This window comes from Parasteatoda tepidariorum, chromosome 4, assembly GCF_043381705.1.
Source record: "Parasteatoda tepidariorum isolate YZ-2023 chromosome 4, CAS_Ptep_4.0, whole genome shotgun sequence".
Taxonomy (NCBI): domain Eukaryota; kingdom Metazoa; phylum Arthropoda; class Arachnida; order Araneae; family Theridiidae; genus Parasteatoda; species Parasteatoda tepidariorum.
The window spans coordinates 21,464,735-21,482,487 of NC_092207.1; the positions used below are offsets into that span (position 1 = coordinate 21,464,735).

At 28.5% G+C, this 17,753-nt stretch overlaps 1 protein-coding gene across 6 annotated transcripts in view; it reads left to right on the forward strand.

Annotated features, from left to right (window-relative positions):
* Positions 1-17,753, forward strand: part of LOC107444724 (centrosomal protein of 192 kDa) — a 69,431-nt gene that overhangs the window by 23,676 nt on the left and 28,002 nt on the right. For all 6 annotated transcript variants that reach the window (XM_043039715.2, XM_043039716.2, XM_043039712.2 and 3 more), the window contains exons 15-24: positions 4,203-4,441; positions 6,261-6,509; positions 6,591-6,747; positions 8,376-8,509; positions 10,137-10,348; positions 12,253-12,459; positions 13,173-13,257; positions 14,035-14,196; positions 14,902-15,076; positions 17,670-17,746. In XM_043039715.2, the coding sequence (XP_042895649.1) occupies positions 4,203-4,441; positions 6,261-6,509; positions 6,591-6,747; positions 8,376-8,509; positions 10,137-10,348; positions 12,253-12,459; positions 13,173-13,257; positions 14,035-14,196; positions 14,902-15,076; positions 17,670-17,746 (1,697 nt within the window). The remainder of the gene's footprint in view (positions 1-4,202; positions 4,442-6,260; positions 6,510-6,590; positions 6,748-8,375; positions 8,510-10,136; positions 10,349-12,252; positions 12,460-13,172; positions 13,258-14,034; positions 14,197-14,901; positions 15,077-17,669; positions 17,747-17,753) is intronic.

Below are 17,753 nucleotides of genomic sequence, written 5' to 3' on the forward strand. Positions count from 1 at the left end.
CTTAACAATCTGAAAAATATGTTTAAAAAAACTCTACCCTGGTTTGCCAAAAATTACCTGGTCCAGCTTTGATGAGCCTTGTTAATTAATACAAATACATTAAAAAAATGGTTTATTATTTTTTTATTGATTGATTTTCTTTTTTAAGACAGGTAAATAATTGGCACTGTAACTTGTGGTGCATAGATATTCGATGATAAACAATCAATACTATTTTTAAAAATAGTCTTAAGGTCCTTAATTTTCCAAAAAAAAGTGCTTATTAATTTTTTTTTTTTTAAAGTCCTTAAACGTCCTTAATTTTGGCTTTGTTAAAAGAGTGGGAACCCTGTTATATTTATTTACGATTTTCAAAGAAAAACAGAAAATTCAAACTACGTCTTAGCTGCTAACCCCTCCGCATTTTTATTCACATTAGCTATTTTCTCAGATTTCACGCACAGAAAATAAGATTTTCCATATTTTTTATCTGTCGGCGGGGTAGCTCGTATTTTCGTAATTCAGACGTCGCTGCTTCTTGTATTCTGGAGTGAAATCAAACAAAAAAAATAGAGGTGGATTTGCAGTGAAAATATTTATTTACTCATTCATTTAATCTTGTAAATTTTTATTTATTATGTCTAAACAAAAAACAATACAAACAAGCCTTTTAAAAATCCCAAGTCCAGACTCTGCAAATATCGCGATTTTTATTCACGCGATTTTAATATCAATCATCGATTTTCGTATTTACCTGATTTAAAAGTTGCGCATTGCAATTCTTATTTACGCTTTTTAAATATCGTACATTATGACTCGTATTTACGAGATTTAAAAATCCAATGTCGTGTTTTGTATTTATGCATTTTCAAAATCGTGATTTTATCAAACATCCATTTTCGTATTTACCCGATTTAAAAGTTGAACGTTGCGATTCTTATTCAGGTGATTTAAATATTGTACATTGCAATTCTTATTTACGAGATTTAAAAAACCAATATCGCGATTTGTATTTACGAGCTTTTAAAACCCTGATATTGGGATTTATAATCACATGGTTTACAAGTTTAAAAAATCGCACTTTTTTTGTCAAATTTTTGTTTATATATATACTCATTCTTCACGGATCTGTCCAAGCCAAATTTACTACCGTTTAGCGGTACCTTCACAAATTCAACTTTAGGAAAAACGGCAGTTTCACAAAATACTTTTTCTTAAAATTTTATTTTTGTGTCTCCTAAGAAACGATAAATATATATTTTTGTGTTGATTTTTTAATATAAGTTTTTAATTTTCACAAATTATGCCTAAATTTTCACAAAATAGGTACCTCTCAGAAAAACCTACACAGACCCCTGTTCTTGGATTTCCTCTTTTTTACTTTCCGACTACTCTCATCCCTGGCTCTCGATTTGTGTCTATACCATCACAGAGCTCCCACAGTCCTTAAAAACTGCTTAATTTTTAATCTGCTGCCCTTAAAAGTACTTAATTTTAGTACAATTTTTTAAAAAATACCTTAATTTTTCAGCATCACTATAGTTGATGGGAGCAATTTTTCAGTTAAATTTTTCAAAACAAAAAGCTGTACTTTTAACACCTAGAATTAGACCATGCATCAAGGGTAAAACAATTTAGAACGACAATGGAATGTGGGGAGGACTACAGGCAAGGGGAAGAGAGCATGTTCTTTCATTAATATATTCTGCCTTTTGCCTAGAATGATACTCTATGAGGAGTGTGAATCATTCTAAAAGAATAGTGTCGATTAGGAGGATGCTGCACATGAAAAAGTTAGTGCTTTTTTGAGGGTGGGGGCAGTTTTAAGGTACCTAAGTAGAAGACCCACACTAACCTTCAAAATTGACAGAATTCAAGAAATTCAGTTTTACTGGTAAAGCATCTGCTTATAGGAATTAAGTAAAACCCTAAGAAAAGAAGTATCAAAAAAATGTTTTGAACTAGAATCCATAACGAAAACTATTTCCTAAAATCTTGAAGAATTAAATTAATTTTCATAATATTTTGTTGTGTAATAAGTAACTGTAAATTCATACACAGCAGTAACATTTTTTAAAATTAATGATGTGCTAAAAATTGAACAGATCTGTAATAAACAGGGTTTGAAAATTCCGAGCCTTCCTAGGTTTTTCATCCAATAAACCCCAGGGCTTTGATTTTTTGATGAAAACAAAGTTTTTTCAAAATACTTAATTTTTTCCCCCCTAAGTACTAAATAAGAAAGCATAATTTGCTTCTAACAAGAAGGTTAGATATTTGGTAACAATTTATAATTTGTTTTGTTGCAATGTAAATTTTTTTTTTTTTTTTTTTGTTTTAGATTGTTACGCTATTATTTTTATTTCTTAAGGATAAGCAGATTGTTATATAAAAATTTAAATCTCCTCAATTAAAAGATCCTTAGATTTTAATAAGCATTTTATTCAGTTAACATTGCAACTTAATACACAGTTTTTGATTTTTCTTCCATCTTTGGTTGCTTTAAAATTAGTTCATGTTTTTCACCAGATTGTTTAGTAACATTATGTAAAGTTAATTCCTAATATCAGGTTTTGCTAGAAATAAATTTTGTAAAATTCATCATAAAAGTAAATATAGCACATTTGCTTTTTAGTAATTTCGAAATTGTTAGGTTATATACCGTTTTCAATATGTTTTTCATAAAATTTTTCAATATTTTTTTACAAACAATACGTTACCTGAAATGGTGATGTTACTGGACTATTTTATAATAAAAGAACTTCAGTTTTAAGCTGTTAATTTTTGATAAAAAATAAGATATCAAATTATAATACAGTAGAGAACCAATTATCCGGGATGCTCAGGACCTCGCTATCCCGGATGTCTGAATTTCCTGGTTTTCTGGATCGGCCAAAAAGTGTCACTAATTTGTATTTTATTGAACCAAATTACAAGGAAAAAGTGTAACACATTTTAAAATAAGAAAGGAAAAAAAGCTCTCCTAAATTTTAAAAGTAACATTTAAAAGAATAAAAATATTTGCAAGTTTAGACAAGAAAAACAAATTTAAAAAATACAAAATTCACAAATTTATTTTTTGAAAATACTTTAAAAAAACCAAATTAACTGATGCAAAATAAAACCAATTATTAAGTAGCGCAATATATTTCATACCTAATTATAAGGGGAAGAAAAAGGAAAACTTATTAATCTAAATAAAAACAACACTTGAAAATTATAGTTAACAATAGTTAAAAAGGGCACTAGCATAAATATTAAAACCCGAAACACATCTCAATATTATAAGCTGAACGGAATTTAAAAACTACTTTTTGATAAAATTTATGAATAATACAAATTTATTTATTGAGTGCGAAATTTATCATGAAAAGAAGAAAAAAAATCAAACTTAATGGAATCAGAAAACCAGAATCTGTTTACTGTTATTTTCTTAGTGACTTGTACAGTTACCATTTAAGTTATAGTGACAGAAGAAAGTACCTTATGAAAATATATATATTTAATACTCAGAATCATTATCTTAATATATTTTTTTAAAAAAATATATACTAGGTATATAGTCATTATTTATTTTTTTTTTTTGAAATTATAGCTGTAAAAAGTGTTAGTATTTGGACCTTCTAATTGAATTGTAATAGCAGGTTTATTTCTTTTATGATTGAAGCAAGCTCACGTCAGTTTATATTAGCCACAAACGCAGTTTTCTGAAAATAAAATTTTTGAGAGATGAGATTGTAGAGATTTTTGAGATTGTAGAGATGGAAGGAACTGTTTTCATATGTTTAAAGAAAGCAACTAAGCAACAAAAAAAACTTTTTTTATAGTCTTAGGATATATATTTCCATAGAATTATTCCATTACTAGTTCTTATTGTTATGTTAGTGTGTTAATCCAAATCTACAAAAATAAAGCTGTTTTCTTTTTCTAAAGTTACAAATAAAATATTTTTAGAATCTGTTTAGATTTTACACAGTTGACTTGATTTGAATTTATATAATTTAATGAATAAAAATTGCATTAAGCCAGAAATCAGTGAATTAATGTAGTTGTTTGTTCTACATTGTAGAGTTTTTCTAGTGGTAGATTTACCAACAAAAAAAAAGTAAATGTTTGAGATACTAAAATAATTTCATAGTGTCATATAGTGTTTTATAGTCATTATACAAAAATTGAACATTTTTGTAAATGAAATATTCATAACAATGTTGTTGTTTTTTTAGGTTTGCATAATATAAATTCTGTTCAAGGCCCTGAAGAATTGCATTATCCAGAAAAATTGTCCATTGGCATTACGAAACTTTTAAAGTTACCTGTCCAAAATATGCTGAATGTACCCTGTTTTTACGAAGTCTCTTGTGTTGCAGCCACTGTGGATGATATGCCTGTTACCATACACCTTTTAGGAATTAATTTACCTCCATTTGTCAAGTGCAATGATGGAGGAGCCACTGAAATTGAGGTATATATGCCTATTAAAAGAAATGCTATTGATTATTTTGTAGGTTGTCAGATTCAGACCTTTAAATTAATGTCTTAACAGTTTTATTGTTATCAAAACTTACTAAGTTTCTTTTCAATTAATTTTACAAGTGTAGTTGATTACTAAAAATGGTTCATGTTGTTGTAACATCAAGTATAAGAAACTATAAGGTGGTTCATAATGTACATTAATCCTTATATGTAGCTTTAGACTAAAATATATTTGACTGAACCTATTTTTCCCCCCTACTTGCAATTAAAATCTGGAAATCCACAGTGATAAATGCTAGAAAACCAAATAGATAAACAGAAAGAGAAAAACAGTTTATTTTTTACGGAATGTCATACTTGATTCAATTTTATTTCAGCCTAAACTAAATAAATATTAAAAAGTGAACAAAATGTGATTTGTATTCTTTTATTACAGATCAGATTTTGTCATTTTACTTCAAAAATGTATATTTCCTTTGGTTTATGATATTAATCTTATCAGGCCATATTTTATTTCTAAAAAAATATATAATTGTCAAAGTTGAGAAAAGGAACATTTTTTGAATAAAATTTTTTCAAATGTTCATAATTAGATTTCAGATAATTTTTATATTATCAATTTTGAACATCAGTTTGTCACACCAATGCATTATTGACCTTATGGTTCTAAATTTTAAAATTTGTTGACCTATTATCTCATAATTAATAAAGTTTTACAAATTTGTATAAGTAACTTTTAAACTCTATATGTGCTCTTATGAATTTGCATAAAAAAATTTTATTGCTCCCATAAACGCTTTCGTGACAATGCTCTGAATTTCTGCAAATAAAGCGCAAAAGAAAAAACTGTTGTGTAGGCATATTCATCCAACACTTTTTAAGAAGTGACGAAATGATTCTTTTTATTTTTACGATACATTTGCTCAAGTAGTTCGGTTATTAATTCCTTACTGTCAAGTTAATGCTTTTAAATTTTATTTATCTGACTTTGAATGCCAATAAAAGAAATTTGCCAGACTTAATAACAAAATTTGTTTGTATGTTATCTTCATTATTTTCCTAATGAGTCCTAATTAAAATAATATCTGATATTCCTAATGAGTATCAGAGATTATTAACATACTCTAGTAAGTCACCTGTCATTACTATAATAGATGATGATTAGATTACTATTTCATTGCTATAATAAGATGTATTATTAGTTAAGTGGAGGGATTATCACTGATGCAAACTGGTATTGGTTTCACACCTCTACTGTACATTTTTAACTGATTAAAAAAAAATTCGAAGACAATTTTAATAGTGCGTAATGATACTTGTTTAANATTTTTAAAGGCATTTTTTGCCCTTTTTAAGGGCATTTTTTTGCACTTTTTAAGGGCATTAGTTGAGATTTTTTAGGTCATCAAAATCCGGGCTCTAGTAATGATACTTGTTGAAAAACTTCATCGGCTTCAAAGAAATATGAAGATGGTTATAAAGTTAATATGTTTCAAGCTCTCAAAAATAGGCGGCCATTATCAAGACTTGCCAGGCATAAATGTGGAAAACAGAAAATAAAAGTATTCTATTTTTCGTTGGTGACTTTTATGTTTCAAATCACTTTTGATTACCTCATTCACATCTGGTAAATCTTGAGAATGGGCACCTATTTTTGAGAGCTTGAAACATGTCTACTTCTGTTACTCCCATCTTCATATTTTTTTGAAGCCAATGAAATTTTTAATCATGTATATATTTCCTCTTCAGTTTCTTGCAATAATTTTAACAAAGCATTCTCTTTAATATTTTTGTATATTTCTCTCCAGATCACACTTTCACCTAACTATGAAGGCAAAATTAGAGCTGAGCTTTCTGTGGGCATTCTTTATGAAAAAGCAGTTCCATTGAAAACAACACTTAAATATGAAGTTCTGAGACCATCAATAAATATTTCAAGTAAAGGAAAGGACTCTTTGAATTTAGGCCCTGTTATAGCAGGTAGTACTGTTATTGAATATGTTACTGTTGAAAATGCATCTGAGGTCACTGTTCCAATACACCTCAATTTATCCAATGTAAGTGGTCTTTTTTATTTTCATAGTTTGCATTACAAATCCTTGAAATGACATAAAACATTTTTTTTTTCCTGCTTTCAGGGCTTGGGTAGCATGAGAGTAAGCTTTTGTGATAATCAATTGAAACATCAAAAAGGAGTGAAAATTGTGTCTCCGACATCTATGTTCTATGAATTTCCTCGGTCACATTCTGGTTTACAAGCATCTCGTTTAGATATACCTTTTGTGTTTGAGGCTGGTAAGTTGTTTTTAATGTTCACAAACTGTAGTTGCTTGATTATTAATAATTTTTAGGGCAACATTGAGTAAGATCAGGTAGCTATGATCTGAGGCCCTGTTGGAGCTAAAATGTTCGACCTAGAAACTGTCAAATTTACTCAAGATATTTATTCTTTAATTCTATTCAATGTCATCTTAGTTGGTCAGACAGCCCAATATGTGCCAATGCCTTCCTCTAAAGATTTCTCCATAATGACTTCTGATTTATCTTTGATCTCCAATTCTTTTCATTAATTGCAAGAAAATCAGACTCCACAGAGTCAGCCCATCTCAACCGCTGCCTTCCCCGCCTTCTTGTTCCTGTGGATCTAAAAAGCAGTATATTTTTATTGTATTGTCATCACTCATTCGAATCACATGGGCCATCCAATTCATTCTATTTATTTTTCTGTATTTAATAACATTGAGTTATTTATAAATCTTGTACAGTTCAAAGTTAAATCTCTTTCTCCAGTTATTGTTTTCATTTACACCACCAAGTATACTCCGTAAAATCTTTCACTCAAATATTGTGATACAATTTTCCTCCAGTTTTGTCACTGTCCAAGCTTCAGAAGCGTATGTCAAGACAAGCTCTCAATTTCATTGAGAGTTTATTTTTTGTCTCAACTTTGATGATAGTAAACATACAGAATTGGAAAGGTCATCTGTCTCTGAGTCTTATTCCTTTGTCTTATTGCATTGTTTCTATGTAATTTTAAAAAATAAGAACTTACATTCTCTTGGCTCTAAAAAATTTATTCTTTGATTATTGTTCATCTGAACTGCTTTAGGATGCAAAGTTTTCAACATTTCAGATAACTTTCAAGAATTGTGTTTGTGTTCAACAAAGTATAATTCTGATACAGTCTTCTATGCTTAAATTCAGAATTATTTATTCATGTCTAATAAGTTTATTCTTTAAACTAATTTACTTAAGCATTAAATATATACTTGAAAATTAATTTGTTATAAATTAAACCATACATAACATGTATGTCATGTTTGATTTTAAAAATTTGTAGAATTTCGATATTAAGCAATAAAGTTACCTCTTTTTTTTTTAGGAAAAAGATTTGGTATTTACTTATTTTTACAGCATGATTAAGAGGATCAGTGTAATTGTTGTTTAAAAACTTAACATATATCCATCTAGCAAAAACAACTATTAAGATTTTAATGTCAAAAGTGTCCACGATGATATTAAAAAAAATTCTGTTAAAAGAAGAAATTATTAACCTTTTGAATGTTGTGTTTAGCATGCTACTATACTAGTCCACTTGTTGATTTAACTGTAAGCAAATGGTTAAATTAGAGATTTGAAAATTTTCTTATTTTATATAATTTTTTTGTAATTATTTTGTAATTTAAACTCTTTCAAAATCTTTTTAGATAGGATCTCCAATTTTTATTCAAATTCTTTCTCATTTCACACCATTGGCCTTTTAGACTCTGCAGTTAGTGTTTGCACAAACTTATTTTGTGCAGTTTGTGTTTGCATTAAGTTTGCCGGACTTGCATTGCAACCAAACTATCAAAATAATTGAATTTTATTTATCTATACATAATTGTATTTTAAATATTTTTTTTTTAAATTTTGTTTTACAGGTAACAGTGACTTGGATGTTAATTTCACTCTCACTGCAGCTATAGAAAAAGAAACTACAAAGGAAGTTTTGTCATCCTTCATTATATCAGCATCTGTTAGAGTTACTAGGCTTGTACTATCTGATCCATCCCAGGTATTAATTTCTAATTACTTTTGATTTTTTTTTCTCAATTTGTGAAGATCATTCTTTGACAACAATGAACCCTGAACTCTTTGGTCTGATGTATGGTGCAATCTTTCCATTGGTATGTCAATGGCTTATATCAATGTTTGTACTAGTCTGGAGTACTGAGTAATTGACAATAAGTAGCTACTGTCAATTACTGTTTATTTGTGCAACGTTAAATGTGTGGAAAAAAATAATGATCGCACCATGTTTGAGGTTTGTGAAAACCTTTTTACTCCAATAGGACTGAGCCATAAATTTTTGCTGATAAATTTTTTAGTTTTGATGGAAATCAAAAAAGTGCCATTCTATTGATTTATTTATTTATTTATTTTTAAAGTTTTGTCTAAAATCTAAATCTTGTTATTAGTAATATTGAGATTCATGAACTTTTAGCATCCTCATTGTACTTTGATAGAAAATTATTTTAACACCCATTCATAATTTTATTTTTTATGCTTATCTATGTTACATTTTGTGTTTATTAACACCAGAGCCTGCCTTTACTTCTTATAGCAAGATTTCATTCAAATTTGTAAATGGGGGTCGCAACCCCGAGAGAACTTAAAGTAGGGCTAAAAAATTTTAAAGAAAAATTTCAAATCACTAGTCTTACCCATTAATTAGATTGTTTATAGGCAAAATAATTCAATAAAAATCCTGCACTTCTGAGAAATTGTTTTGTCGAAAAATGGGGTTATTTTTCTCATTGATAATTATTTTGTTAATATATTATAAGGTGTAACATCAATTATGATTCTGATAGTTTATTATTTATTAAAATTGTAGTTCTGATAAACAAAAAAAACTGATTACTAACAAAATGATATTGAAATCAATCAGTGAATTTCATTTTCAGAGAAAAAAGTCTGGAAATAATACATTTCTTTGCCAAAACCTTAAATAATCATATAACAAACAGATAAAATAAATTATTTGAAAATCCACTGTAACAATCAGTAGTCTTTGAGGATCTAAGTAAATATAAGTCTTACTTTTCACTTTTATTACAATTATATTCTTTATTTGTACAAATTATACTTTATTAGTTTTGTTTACTTATGTTTCAAATTTTTTCTGAAAACTAACTATATTTGCTGGTGATTAATTCTTCACTGAGCTGGCAATAATTGTTTTTAAGAATTAAGATTTCTGCACAAAGAATTTTAGGCTCTTAATCAAAAGTATGATATACAGGGTGTAAAAGAATTTTGGAAATGGTCAACTATCTCTAGAAATATACATGGGATTAAAAAAATAAAAATGCATGCATTCACGATTTTTTTTTTTTTAGAACAATCTAATGATAACCAATTTGACCTTCCACCTCCATCACATATTGGCGGAAAAGGGGCAGCTTTGAAATCTTGAATATGAGCCTCTGTTTTTTGTTGTTGATTTGTATTCTTTAGAAAAAATTAACCTGATTCAAACTCTAGGTTTATGCATTTTGCTTAACTGAGGGATCGTAACCAGCAAAAAATAATCACTAGGGGTATTTGCGTCACATAAATTTTTCTGTACATTTTCAATAACTTTGATTTTTTGAAAAAAAAGTCCTAGTAAAAAAACAAATTTTTTAATTAAATTTTAGAATCCACTACGCTTTCACATACGAGAAGGAATTGTTTTAAAGAAATCTTTAATGGTCAGGAATCAAGGCCCTCTGCATGTAACTTATGACCTTCATATCGAAGAAGATCCAAACACAGTTTCAGTCTTCCCAAGCACTTTATCTCTTCAACCGTCTGAGACTGCAACAATTTTCATCACTTTCTCTTCATCAATAGTTCAGGAAGCTCAATAGTAATATTTTTGTATTTCTTCGTATTTGTCTTATTTAAAAAGTTTCTAATACTGAATGTTTAGAACTACTCATACTATTTAAATTTCATATGTATATGAATGTGTGTGTGTATTTGAGAAAAAAAATTTAAGATGAATAAGATAAGTTATTTCTCATAAGAAAACTGAAAGGACCAACAGAGCAGGAGAAAACATTAACACTAAATAACGTACTAAATATCACCTTGTGAAAAGCACTAAAGGAAAAAACCTACGTATCAAAAAGAAATATATATATATATCAAAATTAAGCTTGAATTCCAGAATAAGGTTTTAAATATCTGATGTGTATATTCATTTTAATGATTTTTGCAGGAGTGAATTTCATCAATTTGTGTTCGTTATAACTCGAGATTTCAAAGACATTTTACCATAAATGGGAAAAATTTAAGTCTGCTGAATTTTTTTAATAAAATTCCTCGCTTTTTTATGTCACTGAAATTTTAAAAAATTTAAGTTAATTTGTCATGTATTTAAAAAGATTTTAAGCAGTGAAAATCTACGGTAGCAAAACAGTTTTAAAATATTTAAACAAGTTTATCTATTTTTATGTATGAAAATATCATTACTTAAATCTTAAAATTTACTAGTGCTCTAAATATAATTTTTTGTTAATTATTAAGATGTATTTCTCTATGCCCAAGTTGAATAATCTTTAGATGACTTAATGCAGAAAAGGCTTAAAAATAATTCAACTTTGTCCAGTTTTGCTTTAAATGTGTAATTAATCAATTGATTATAAATATACACTTAATACTGAAACTAAAAAATAAAACATTATTGTTTGATACTTTAATTCAATCATTCAAATTAATACAAAGCCATATTATAACAGTTATATTTAAAGCCTCTCAGTCACACTGTTCTATTTTAATTTTGTTAAATTTTGCCAGCTATAGTCCAGTGTATATTTGTGTAAAAACAATATATCTGCAATGTTGCAATTAGAAAATATTTATAGTTAAAAGATTTTCTTTATAAGTAAGTTTATTTAATTATGATGATGAAAATTTTCATATCTAGGCATTTTGGATTAAAATACAAAAGCCAATAAAGTGACTGAACTACATTGCCATATCAAATTTTAATTTGTTTTAATGTTAATGAATATCGAGCAAACTTTGTTACTTATGAATAAAACTAAATAAAGTGAGGGGGCAAATGATGCCAAATAAAGAAACTAACTTCAGTTTCGGTTCTGTAATGAAGAATCTTCTTCTATATGCAAACTCAGAAAAGAAGAGGGAAATATAGACATTAGACGAAAATTTCAGATCGGAAGGGTTTACCAATAGGGAAAGGGAAACAAGTTTGAACAAGGTAATTAAATAGAAGAGAAATCTAAGTAATAAGTGTTGGTCTTTCTGTGTGAGTCAGATAGGCTTTCTTAGATTACTTATGTTCAATATTAAGGGTAGAACTTTAGTATCTAATCTAAGCAGGCTCTAACTACAAGTATATCTTACACAATTTAAGAGAAAAATCTCATGTGTTGAAAGAAAATAAATTTCCAAACATTTGTGGAAAATAGTATACTAGAAAGTTTTGTATCTAAATTATTAGAATTTTTTAAAGTATGAAATGACTCCCACAGGTCTAAGTCAGTAGCTGAAGAGTAGTGTTGAATAATTTTAGCATAAGAAAACTCGAACCTGTAATTATAATCAACTCTGTTGGATCTTAGTTGGATAAGAAGTGAACCTGTTCACTTCTTATCAACTCTGTTGGAAACAAAAAATAGTGATCTTCTATCAAATTTCTCTTTCACTCTGTGTCTGAATGCTGGAGAAAGTTTTTAATTATAGAACTTAAACTGTGATATGCCCGTTTATGTGCTATTACTAATGCTCTCATTTTATTGTCAGTTCACTGAAAGCAGCAGCTCAACCTCATGGTCAAGTTTTTAAAGTTGTGGACATCTTTGGATCTGTTCGATCAATCCAAAATCCAAGGCATTCACTTCCAAGAGAACAACCTGGCAGCAGAAGACAGTCTCATTATGAATGCAAAAACATAGTTGAAGTAAATAAGAAGTACCTTGCCTGGGGTGGAGTTGATATTGGTCTTTCTGTGTGAGTCAGATAGGCTTTCTTAGATTACTTATGTTCAATATTAAGGGTAGAACTTTAGTATCTAATCTAAGCAGGCTCTAACTACAGGTATATCTTACACAATTTATTTTATGCAATTGAGTTCTATGTCAGGTCAATCATTTTTGAATGAGCCTTGTTAAATTTTACAAAAGAAATTTAGAGATAAAATTCAATCGTCCCAACTGGGACTTGAATCTTAGACCTCTCTGGTAAAAGGTGGACAACATAACCATTGCACCATGATTTCACATAAACTAGAAAGTTTTGTTAGTTAGAAAGTAAATGAACCGAATCTATAACGGGGCATATTTTTCCCTAGAGATCTAGCAGCTAATTTGTATGTTATCTAAGGTTTTCAAACGTGTACTTTAATTTTAGATTAACTTTGTTTTAATTGGGAATTTTAAGATCAGTAACTCCCTTGTTAGTTACATTTTAAACATCTTACGGGGTATAGTATTTATTTTAAAAATACTCTGATATGCCTAATAAGAAAAATCCTATGCATGTTTAATGTATATTTATATCTATGTATCTTATTATTTGCACTGAACTATATTTGTGTTTTTGCAAAAAATATCTTTCTGTTATGTCTAATTTCTGTCTAAACTTTTTAATTTATTTAATTAACACTATAATTAAATTTCCTTATTTAATACACTTATTATTATTTTTTTAATAAATCATTTCAGAATGAAAAACTTTACCCTACGCAATGCTTTGAGTCGGCCACTCCGGTTGAAATTATTTGTTAAAGAAGCCTCACAAAGCTTTCAGGTTATTTATATTTTGATTAATTTAATACAGTTATTCATAAAACCTATATATGTTACCTATATACATATATGTTACCAGCAAATTGTATGAATTGTTGCATTGTGCATTAAGACAAAAATTTACCAGTAAAGTATATAAAGACTAAATTTTTCTCGCATTGCCTAGACGTTGTATCCATTGCAGCATGACAAAATGTCAATAAGATTATTTCATTCTAGTTATTTTGTTTATATGATAATGATTTGTTAGTGTATCATATTTTATTTTTTTATGAAAAAGGCATAAATTTTAATTGTAACCTGGTATTATTAATTGCAATCAAATTAACAAAGATGTGTGGACCATCGCTCAGTATTTCCTAAACTGTTGTTTTTTCTAATTACATATAATTAGTATTAACCAAATTAGCTTGTTAAAGTAAATTTTTTGTTTCATAATTAAATTAATTTATTGAATAAGGCGAATGTTCTTTTTTCTTTAACCCTACTGTCATACTTTGCTTTAAGAGCATTTTCCATTGTTTGCAGTACATAGGCAAAGTAATTATAATTTTCATATTTCTTACTTTACTAAAACATGACTCCTTATTGTCCTTAAAAAAAAACGAGCATTTTTTTTCTTCTAGTTGACGGCCAGGTTTAATAAATGTTCTCCTAATTTTTGTATATTTTTAAAAATTCTTAGAAATTAAAAAAAAGTTTTACAATAATGTAATGTAACTGCTAAGGAATTATATTAGATATGGCAGACTATTATATTATAACATTTATATTTCAGCTGTTGAACCAAAATAATGAAACTTCTCAAACAATTACTCTTGATCTTGAAGCAAAAGAAGAAAAACCTGTGAGTGTTGTATTCTCTCCAAACATGGCTGTTATCTGTTCTGGGATTCTTGGAATAAGACCAACATATGAAAATACGAAAACCTCGTTTTCTGTAAGTTTTGTGAAATTTCAAGAAAAGAATACTTTATTCGTATTTTTATTTTTTTAATTTAAAATTTTATCAAAATTTAAAACATTTTTAATCTCTTTGGTTGTAAACAAGTTTGGATTGTAAACTAGTACCTGGCTTTAGTAAACATAAGGCCAGGTAGAGTAAAAAAAATTAAATTGCTTTGAATAAATTTTGATCTCGGGATTTTCATGTGTTCCTACTGAGATGTAAAGTTAATTGTTCATGCATCGCATCTTAGGAAAGTTAAGTATTGCCATTTATTACACTTGTAAACAATTAGCTTGTTTTCAGTTGTCAACTTGGCAATTAGTTACAGGGCAAAATTTTAAAATGAAGGAAAATTTTAAATTTTAAATGAAGGAACTAAACTCTTAACCGGACTTTTGGGTATGCTATTCAGTATGAATGATAAACCTTCAGTATGACTAAACTCTTAACCAGACTTTTGGGTATGCTATTCAGTATGAATGATAAACCTTCAGTATGATTTACACCACAATTTTAAATTGTTTTTATTATCCCAATTAATTCCCTAAGTTTTTTTCCTAAACTCTTGATTCGGATTATTTTCTTAAATTACAAAGTGCTTTTTCTTTATGAGAAAATAATGTATGTCATGAAAATTTTCAATACAATAAATAGATCATTCAAATTTTACTTTTAAATTTATTTGATATATTTCAGATACCTGTGAGTGGATATGGTGGATTAGGTAAATTGAAAGTTCTTGGTATTCCTGAGAGAGAGGGAATAGGATATTGTTTAGATATGGCAGTTACAAATGGGAAACTTACATTTTATAATATTCATCTTCAGAATACTGGTGCAAGAGCCATATTTGTCAAAATTGTTTTATCAAGTGAGTTTTTTTTTATAGTAATTTAGTAGTCACTCATTAGTGCAGACTCACAATAAATAATAAATTTTAAATGCATAAACTAATTTCTTTATTCTATAATTTTAAAATTAATATATTAATTAATTTTTGCATTTCACTTAAATTCTAGTGTTTTATCCTTGGCAACACACCCCTTTTTTTTTCTTTGGTAGAGTGTGAAAAAAAAATAATTTAGATTTCAGAATCCACAATTAATTTATTTTTGTGACTATTAACAATGACTCGATTATTTATTAGGATGATGTACAGCAAATTGTATTTACAAAGTTTGCATGTGATACATTTGAACTAGAATAAAAATTATAGTTTTCTACATATATGGTGCAACCTCGAAAATCCGCACTGCTTGGAGCGTCCGGATTTTAGATACCTTACTTAAATTGATAGAATTATCTAAATTTCTAATTTTGATTTAGCTACTAAATGCGCATATGTTGACCTCCAATAAAATTTTAACAACTTAACATAAGTGTGAGCTTCAAACGATAAATAACAGATTTTAAGAATGAAGAGATTTTAAGAATGATACGGAGAGTAGCTTAAAATTACGATCTATGCAAATCTGCACAATTATAATTAAATGTTAATTAAATTATTTCTAAATACGATTATCTAAGAGGAGGATAATCTTGGTTTCGCTCGGAAGCCCAACAGCATTGCAGTGAGCTCGAGCTTTTGGGACAAAATTATCACTCTTCCATCAATTCTTGGGAAATCCTTGCACATTAGTTTGCTTTGCACACAACAGGTAAACTTTGAGTGTTTTTCAATGCTCGGGGTCTGGCACACTTTTGCCTATTACCATCAACTTGATGCGATGAGATCCGGAAGCATTAGCGCATGCCAACACAATTATCCTCTCCTTTATATCTTTCACCTGCTGTGGCTGGAGGTTTTCTTGGAACATAGAGCCTGAAGAGAGCAGTTTCATTGGTATTATATATTTGATTGAAAAAACGAATAATTTTCAGCTACAAATTCGGAAAATTTCATCAATAAAATTTTCGGCAGCTTCAACGTCAGTTGACTCATTTTCCCCTCAAATTCTTTTATTGTCTTATTCTGTGGCAATTTTTAAGTCTTTGTGGAAGAGCCTTAATTGCGCCACTCAAAGGCACTTTCTCACTTCTTCTTTGTCGCACCCATTCTATCATTATATTATCCAAATCTTCATTGTTAGCTTTTCGTATGGTTTTTCTTTTGTCCATTTCTAAAGGTACATCACTTTTCGTGAAAAGCAGCAGTTTTTTCCCTTCCGTTTTATTAAATCATAAACAGTGGATTTGCCGAGTTCATATTCTAGGCAAAGATTAGCCACTGAAGTTCCAAATCATATTTCCACAGTAATTCTACTTTTTTTTTTTAAATTGAAAGTGAATTATGCTTCCTCTTCTTCGAACTTTCGTAATTTTTTTACATAATTGATCGTTTAGATAACATAATGTTAGCAATTAAAACTAAAAAATATGAGCTTAAAATTCCAGCTGAATTTAAAACTATCAACTTATAGCTGAAACAAATGCTTCTAGACTTGAATTGGATTAGACTGTACCAGCTGATACTTTCAGCTGATACCTTTTCTTGTTGCCGAGACTGGGGGATGAAAGAATTTGTCCCCGTCTCCTAAGATTCAAGTCTAAGAAAGAACCAGTTTTCTTTCTTCACATGCAAAAACAAAGTGGTAAAAAAGAATACCTCCTGCACTCCTTATCTACAAAGCACTGATAAAAATGACTGGAATTCACTTCCCACCCCCACCTCTTCATCCACTGCTTTGTTGTTTGAGAAGAGTTGCGGTTTTGTGCTTTTACATTTAAATTTTGTTTTAAAAGTTTTTTTTTTTTTAAATTGATTTAGAATTTTTTTTCTGACGAGCTGGACATAAGAGTCCGAATTTTAGAAGTCTGGATTTTCAAGGTCGTACTGTAATAGAATTGGTCCTTAATAAAAATTAGTTTTGAATTATTGATGAGTTTCAACATCTTATTTTGTTTAAACTTATTTTGGTTTGAAAATTAAATAAATAAAACTGCTGTTATCAAATTGTTATCTTTTGAATTTTATAATTGTCATAATTTTTTTTTTGCATTATTAAAATTGGTTTGAGGAATTTACCAAAGCATCGTTGCTACAAATTAGCCAGTCAAAACCACATCTGGTTCCTAAAGTGTAGATTAGGCACTTGTAGCTTTAACTGTTTATGACTGCCTATACTCTTTCTTGAATGAGGAAGTTCGAAATTCTTAGTGTATCTTGAATTCTTTCCTAAATCATTTATTTCTATAGTTTTAAAGACCACGCATGATAGAGAAACTTTTAATATGGTTTATTTTTCTATCTTTGAAGGTAATAACAACAGCTGTGGTTTAAAGATTGTTTGTAAAAAATAGTAAAAATAATTGTTACAATAGCTAAGGAACTATACAAAAGGCAAATTATCTGCACTTTCTTGTATAGATTCCCTGTTTTTCACCAAGTGATTACCCCCCAAAAAATGCCTGATAAATATGTAATTTAATGTGTGAATCATATTTTAATTTAAACTGTTCTTCAGGTGGTGGAGCAGATAATTACACTGAGAGGATTTCAGTGCGACCTTCAGAATTTGTTATGATGGAAAATGAAAATAAGGTAAAAA